The sequence below is a fragment of the Capsicum annuum genome, chromosome 2 (genome assembly GCF_002878395.1).
Source record: "Capsicum annuum cultivar UCD-10X-F1 chromosome 2, UCD10Xv1.1, whole genome shotgun sequence".
Lineage (NCBI taxonomy): Eukaryota > Viridiplantae > Streptophyta > Magnoliopsida > Solanales > Solanaceae > Capsicum > Capsicum annuum.
The window spans coordinates 140902965-140911128 of record NC_061112.1 but is presented as its reverse complement, the minus strand read 5'-3'; the positions used below and the strand labels follow the sequence as shown (position 1 = coordinate 140911128).

At 35.4% G+C, this 8164-nt stretch overlaps 1 protein-coding gene across 1 annotated transcript; it reads right to left on the bottom strand.

The window, feature by feature from the left end:
- Positions 1-1605: 1605 nt before the first annotated feature.
- LOC107859934 (vicilin-like seed storage protein At2g18540) lies at positions 1606-4765 on the bottom strand. The gene is made up of 4 exons (XM_047407235.1): positions 4324-4765; positions 3985-4160; positions 3792-3872; positions 1606-3423 (listed from the first exon to the last, which is right to left on the bottom strand). Exons 1-4 carry the CDS (start codon positions 4664-4666, stop codon positions 1801-1803), a joined length of 2223 nt encoding a protein of 740 aa, XP_047263191.1. The 5' UTR covers positions 4667-4765; the 3' UTR covers positions 1606-1800.
- Between the last annotated feature and the right edge of the window lie 3399 nt (positions 4766-8164).

The following is an 8164-nucleotide window of genomic DNA, read 5'->3' as shown; positions in this document are numbered from 1 at the left end:
GGTATATTTGTACCCAAAGTATGACGGGAGTATATTTGCACCATTTATCAAAGTTCGAGAATATATTTGTACCTTTGCCCTATTAGTTATACATTGCTCCAAAATCCTACCAAACATAGTACTAAGTAATACCACACTTAATACATGAATTATTTTTCCTAATACACCCTATCAAACGATCCCTTGATATGATATGCATGAATGCATGGGACTGGAGTGGAGCTATTGTGCTGGAAGAAGGTTAATCTATATCTCTCTCTTTCTCTCTCTCCCCAGAGAGCTAGTCCTTGATTTTGATGATTGACAAACTATAGATATTGGGACCTGATTCATGAAAAGATAACTCACATTATGGGGAGATCAGATTCATCGTGTTTACGTCTCTTTCACTTAGTCAGCAATACAGCTGAAAAAAGTGTTGTTTTGGCAGAAAATTGGTGGTAAAACTACAGCACTTTTGATTCCAGCCATATGAGAAGAGTCCCAAGATTTTCTTGTCTCATATATGTGCAACATGTTACAATAAGAAAAACTAAGCTTCCATATTCAAACAACATCAAATATCTTTTGAAGCATTTGCCACCCAAAGCCTCACTTGCAATATATATATATATATATAGATACACACGCGGTAATAAATGCTAGACGTCGCACTACATGAGACAAAACTTAACACGCGTGAGTAAAACAAAACTAAAAAGGTCAGTCGGACTCTATTTTTACTTGAACTCTTAATCCATTTGCATAGTTCTTTTTTGCAGGTTTTTTTGTTTTTACTTTAAGAAAGTGTTGACCATATTTCCAAAACAAAGAAGTTGGACATTACAAATGAAAGGTAAAGGCTTAGAAGATAAGGCCAACATTCAACAATTTTCGGTATTGCACAATGTTGAAGCATTTTTGTTTAAATTTTTTATTTTGTTCTATATTTTCAGTAGATGAGCCTTTTAAGTTATAAGATAATAAAACTAAAATAAAACCTTTGTTTTTAAAACCAGGTTCTTCCTAATTTGGTCCTCCCTTTTTCTTTCTCTTTAATTTCTCCACCATTATAATGTTATAATATACATTGAAGTTCCCAAATTTCATGGCCTAATGGTTACCCAATTATAAGGTGAAGATATTGAAACTAAGACATTTCAATTATGTGTATTTCATTGAAATGTTATGTCGCAATCAATTTATATGGAATTTATCAATCCAGTAGACATGGACCAAAAAGTTTTTTCTGAAAAAGAAGTGGCTCGTCTTACTTAAGGATGAAACAGCATATTGATATCTATGTTCACTTCAGCCTTTCAGCCCCTAAATTTCCATTTCAAGTAACAAACTCCACATACTATTTTCAAATAATTAATCTCATTGTTCAGCTATATATTTGTGTTAAATGTATCAGGTGGAAGCTGTACATTGCTTCCACTAAGGATGCATTTGCAGAAGCTGTAATATAGCTCCTAATTCCAGAACAGCTATTCTTGATTTTCCCGTGATCACGTAAATCTTTGAAATGTCTCTTGTTGTAAATGCCCATTTGTTTTCTTTTTCTGGTAATCTAATATTTATTAAGAACATCCAACACCTTCTACTGCATTGCTAGGACATTGCTAGAGAACCAACAGGGAAAAGGTCTTAGATACCCATGAAAGCTGGGTTCAGCATTATTACATAAGTTTCTCATATGAACAAAAAACGGAACAAACACATACATACACGCACACGAAATTGCTCGTACAAAAACATAAGAACAAAAAAAGGGAACAACCACGCACACAAAATTGATTATACAAAAACACACACTGATCATCTCTCCGACTTGGGGAACTTCGAATTTTTGAAGGAGACTATCCGTTCATGCCGGCCTGGCTCCCCTTCCTCGGTTTCTTCTTCTTCTTCTTCTTCTTCTTGTTGATGCCTCTTCTCCATTTCTTCCTCCTGTCTCCTAGCTTCCTCCTCTTGTCTTTCAGCTTCCTCTTGCCTTCTCCTCTCTGCCTCTTTTGCCGCCTCCTCTTCACTTCTTCTTGCTGCCGCTTCTTCCTCCTCCCTCCTCCTTGTTTCTGCTTCTTCCTCTCTTCTGCTTTCTTCCTCTGCCTCCCTTTCTGCTTCTTCCTCCTTCTGCCTTCTTGCTGCTTCTTCCTCCTCCCTTCTCCTTGTTTCTGCTGCTTCTTCTCTCCTCCTTGCTTCCTCTGCTTCCTTTTGTGCTTCTTCCTCCTGTCTTCTTGCTGCTTCTTCTGCTGCCTTCCTTGCTACCTCTTCCTCCTGTTGCCTTCTTGCTGCTGCTTCTTCCTCTTCTCTCCTCCTTGCTTCCTCTGCCTCTCTCTTTGCTTCTTCTTCTTGTCTTTTCCTTGCTGCCTCTTCTTCTCTTTGCCTTTCCTCCTCTCTTTTCCTAGCTTCCTCCTCTTCTTGTCTTCTCCTAATTTCTTCTTCTTGCCTTTTGGCTTCCTCCTCTTCCCATTTCCTTGCTTCTTCCTCTTGTCTCTTCCTTTCTTCCTCTTTTTCCTTTGCTGCCTCCTCTTCTCTTTTTCTTGCTTCTTCTGCTTCTCTCTCTCTTCTTTCTTCTTCAGCCTTTCTTGCCTCTTCCTCTTCTTTCCTTCTAGCTTCCTCTTCCTTCCTCCTCCATTCTTCCTCTTTCTTCCTTGCTTCCTCTTCCTCCTTTCTCCTACTTTCCTCCTCCTCCTCCCTCCTCCTTTCTTCCTCCATTAACCTCAGTTCTTCTTCAGCACAAGATGTACACTCCAGTATAACTGAATCACCTTGTGCTTCGAGAATCTGATCCATTGTTGTGTTAGCCACATTGAAAGATGCTTCCAAGATGTGCCTGTCCAGCGTTCGGAGGACCGAAGCTTTCCCTGCTAGGTACTGAGGATGATGTTTCTTCGTAGTTGTGCTGAACCCCACAAACACGAACGAATTGTTGTTGAAGGCCATTTGAGCCATCGGATGAAACCGTGGCACGGCGAATACATCTCCTTCCTCCACTTTATACCTCCTGTTTTTATACCTCTGACCTGTTCCAGTGCTCGAGCTAACTACTCGAACCATTCCTTCTCCTTGAATTGCTATTCCAATTTCGGTAGCCATTGGATTCCAATGAGGTCCCATCATTGATCCTTTAGTCAAGTTCACTACGTAAATGCCAATTTGAGAACCCTTCAAAGCAGGCATTTTCTTCCTGTTTATTACGGTGCTCCACCCATTGCAATTCTCAAAATCGGGTTTCTCTTCGAAAACATTGAACAATTTAACTTTCTTCTTTTTGTTCATTTGGTTGTCGAAAATACTGTAACTGCCCCTTCCTACAATGGTCTTCATGTATTGAGCCTCCATTTCCCACAAGTTGTTCTTCTTAGTTGATTTTGGCACACCATGCACAATGGCTGGTACTTCTGTTCCAGCCAACACATCTTCTATCACATCCTCTGGTACCTTCACAAATTAAATTGTGCATTAACTATATATACTACCCCCCTAACACGACCAACTCTTTTCATTAAATACTAGCGGATGAAAGGAAAACGAGACAAATTATGAGTACATATTCTGTGCGGCTTTGTAAAAATTCTTAAAACATCAAGTTCTAAACCCCTCCCATATCAGGCTGATACATCTTTGCTCACTTGGTGCACTGACTAAGTGACGTCCTTAATCAGTTTCATCCCTTTTTAAAGTACCAATTTATGCTCAAAACAGAATTAATTGTTTTACTGTTATTATGAAAGTTGGGCTAATCACTAAGGTCTAATTATACAATTAGTACGCGCTACATAATGAAATTAAAAAGGTGAGGTAGTTACATTAAATGCGGCTTTGAGGACTTTCTTGTCGAATCCAACAACCATCTTACGGATGCTGGAGTATGGTCCGCTCAGAGGTTCCTGCATATCCATCCACAAAGAGAGAAAATATTCATATCTGATCAAGAAAACTAATGAATAATAGTAGTAATCAAGAGTACTTTGAGGAGGAGCTAGAACAAAGAAATAATACACGCAAATCATCCCCTGAATTGGCAAAGATGGAATAAACTCTTAGTTTTTGTCTAACGGGATCCAAGTTGCTCTCTAGGAAGAAAATAGTTCCAAAAGGCAGCCTGAAAACATCTCCTATTCTTAAATCCACTGATTTCTGTTCATCTTCATCCATCCATGTCAGCTTCCCCGACCCTAATTTCCAGAAAAGAAAAAAATAACATCAATTAATATGAATAGAAAATCCAGATTCAATGATCAACTGAATTGCTAAACAGTTGGATTTTGAACTTAACACACAAATTAAATGTGAGACACCAATTGAGTAAGGAAGAAAAGATTGAAAATCAATACGTACCAGTGTGGACATAAAAGATCATATCTGAATGTAAAACAACAGGAAGGAAAAGGGAGCTGGGCTCCAACGTGATGAACTGAAGATGATAAAAGCCACTGGTTCCATCAGCTACTCTCACCGAAGAGACTTCCCCATTTTCAGTTGAAACTACTGATTTTCTTTCTGATCTCTTCACCAGAGGCCCTAAACTACTCCATTCCCAACTCGGGATTCCTTCGTTTTCTCTCAAACCTCTTACATTAATAGCCACATTATTACTAATAATAATTACAAACAACAGAAACTTGAACAAGATTTTGCAACAGTACTGAAATTGCTTCAAGCAAGATTTCTGCACAGACATTGCTATTAAAATTTTAAGAAAAACAAACAGGCAGTAATGATCAAGTGAAACCGATTGAGGTTTTGAAGAAGATACAATGGGAGGAACGTGGCATTTGCATGGATAGGTGCTTGTTTAAACCTGACACGTTGTATATCCCATGCACTCCTCTATTTTTGACTTTTTCCCTACAGTATCCTTATCTTCCTCCAACTTGTCTTTTACACTCTTTTAACTTTTATTTTATAACAAGAGAACCTATGGTAATTGATAAATTGAGTATGTGGATGCAACTTAATTTATGCAAGTAACCAGTAATTATGATTTAGACGCTATGAATTTCAATTTAACAGAGTGGAAGCTTAAAATAAATCTTTAAATTAACATTGCTTATTTTTCTCCGTCTTAATTTATTTATCTTACTTGTTTAATTCATAAGATTAAAATGTATTTTAATATCTTTCCCGTATCTTTAATTCAAGATAACAAAATTTAAAGGTTTCTTTACTTCCTTAAATTGCCGACCAAATCAAACTCATATAAATAAATTGAAACGAGGGAGTAATTCTTTAGCGTGCATATAAAATTTCAACCAGAACATTACATTTTGTAGAATTTACAAATTCTGAAATTCATTGTTAATGAATAGCAATCTTCAATGAGTTAGGGATCAGAGGCGAACCAGGATTTGAAGTCTGTAGATGCATCAGTGTTATCAAAGACGCGCATAAGCCTCGAATTAAGACTCAAAATGTGTTGAGCATTCACCTCTCTTAATGTTCAGCTTAAGTTTTAATTTCTGATACATACTTTTCCTTGTCAATGAGGCTTTCTGAAGAGACGAATACTAAACAATTAATATTTCACTTTATAAAAAAAAGAAATTGTTCATATATTTGTCATTCATGCTTATATTATTAGTCTTGGACTAGACATATATTTATATATTTTCTATGCTTATTACTTTTGATAATATAGTGGAGCACCAATATTATCTTAAGACGTTATAAAAACTTTCGGTGTGATTAAGGGATATTATCATATTCAATTGGTCGTATCTCACGCTTTATTTGTACTTTGTGCTTAAATACAATAGACCTTGAAGCTTTTTTACGCTTATTGCCTTGATAATATTGTGGAGCACCAATATTATTTTAAGACGTTAGAAAAACTCTCGGTGTCGATTAAGGAATATTATCATATTCAATTGGTCGCCAAAGATATGAACAATACTGAAAAAATAAATATATAGAATAAATAAGAGTTTTAAGCTAATAACCTTACTTTCAAATATGAAGTTTATTTTTAACCTTTTTAAACAATCAATTGTGGTAGCTCAATGGTCAAGGGGGGTTTGCCTTACATAGTGGTTGCGGGTTTGAATACCCAATCCAACAATTTTGTTGATATAGATTTAGTAATAGTATCCTTTTAAATTTGAAGTATTGAAAATAAAAACTAAGGTGTTGTGCAACAAAGGATTGATCCCAGGTGGACGGAAGCAGAGGCTTCAACCAGCACACCAAGGTACATTATCATTCATTTGAGGGTGCACTATTAATTATATCCCAATTTCTCAAGATATATATACACAATTTTTTTCGATGTTAACGGGTGCATGTCCACCCCCACCTATACATGTGGGTCTACCCCTGTTAGGGATAATCTCCTTAGTAGCTGGAAATGGGCCTCATCTTTCTTTGTCCAGCAATAAGGTCCGGCTCTAATCTGAAGAGGCCCATTTTTTGTAATTTTACCCACATAAACAGCTTGTTGGGGCATAAAAAGCATACTCAAGCGTTGGAAAGTTTTAAGTTCATCACAAACCAAATTGAAAACCATTTTGTCACCAAAAAAAAACATATTTTGAATTCTAATTATCAAAATAATAATTTTTTCCAATCAACAATAGCAATTCAAAGTACTTTTGATGAATCAAATGAATTTGATATTTTCTATGAGATGAGAGATTTTTCATTACATTAAATCATGAACACATGGTCAGGATTGGGCTCCTGGAAGGACTGTGCAGTGAAGATAAATGGACTCATATTTCAAATTTAGCAAAAGTCCATTTACTTTTAGCCCATTGGTTTGGATCGACTATTGGTTATGAGGCCCAAATTTATAAAAAGTTCTTACATTTATCATCCATCCCTTGTAATCAGCATGAGTTAAAAATTAATATTATAACATTTTTTTATCCGATGAAGATGTAACTGGTATTTATAGGTATATGCCTTCACTGTTTAATTCTATTTCTGTAAAATTTTGGGTCCACTTTGCCAATTTTTTCTTAGCCCTTTGAAATGAAGATTGGAAAAATTATATGAACAGTGACACATGTGAAACGTGGGAGGAGGGTGCTATATGATAGGAAAAAGTAGAGTGATCACAAAGAAAATTAAATGAATCCGTTAAGGGAATTTTGAAAAGTGAAATCGACGTATCCTAGCAATCCAAAATAACTATAGAATAGGACCACCATTCATATTTGTTTTTTTGCCTTGCACCTTTTTGTTTAGTTATTTTAATCACATTCACATAGATAGAATAGATGGAAGATACCCTATCTCCACCACCACTCCTTCCTCTTCCCACCCAAAAAATGTGGACGGTTTATTATTTATTTGACAAAAAGAATTGTTAAATCGTGTGAAACGTCTCACATAAAATTATAACCATCAGAGGCATGATATATTTTTATGTATTTGTTTATTTTAAGTTTTTATTATGTATGTCTTTATAAGTGGACATCGTTTTTTTTCCCTTAGATTAGACGCGACGAATATTTTGTGGAAGGAGTAACAGTAAGATACATTTTTTAAAAATTTTATCTTTTTTTTTTTTTTTTTTTTTTATATCTCAACTATTTCATCAAGTATTTTACAGTCAAGATTTAGGCAGCAAAGAAGAAACTGAAATAGTCTTAACTAATACCATTGTGAGGTCACACCTTTGGATGTTTAGAACTTTGTTCGTTTAATCAAAGGTGAATTCTCAGTAGTTCCATTAATATTATGAGTTCAGATGCAATATCTATTGAATTTTAATAAATTTCAATATATGTATACTCCACGTTGAAAGTGATGAACTCATAACCAAAAGGCTACATTTGTCTCTCACTCTATTCCACCTATAATCTTAAAACTTTGAGTCAGGTAGAATAATTCTTTTTATTTACTTCTTTCCATTTACAACAGACTTTTTAAAAAAAAAAAAAAAATAGGTCGATATACTAAAATCTCCACTATGCACAGGGTTCGAGAAAGTATCGAACCATAAAGGTCTATTACATACAGATTCACCTTGCATTTCTATAATTATTTCTACGATTTGAATTCCTTTCTGATTGACAATAGACTTTATATCCTCAAAATAAAAGGCAAAAAAAAAAAGAAAAGAAAAAAGAAAGTAGGTATTTAATGAGTCATGAAAGCATGGCTGGATCATGTCCACAAGTACTGTTTTGAAACCTTTTATTTAGTGCCTTTATATTAAGGGGGGATAGTTGTATGT

Excerpts from the sequence above, each read along its gene's own strand:
- LOC107859934 (XM_047407235.1), bottom strand. The coding sequence starts at position 4,666 with ATGTCTGTGCAGAAATCTTGCTTGAAGCAATTTCAGTACTGTTGCAAA. Across the intron at positions 4,161-4,323 it reads GATCTTTTATGTCCACACTG|GGTCGGGGAAGCTGACATGG; the intron begins GTACGTATTGAT and ends TCTGGAAATTAG. Across the intron at positions 3,424-3,791 it reads TCCTCAAAGCCGCATTTAAT|GTACCAGAGGATGTGATAGA; the intron begins GTAACTACCTCA and ends TAATTTGTGAAG.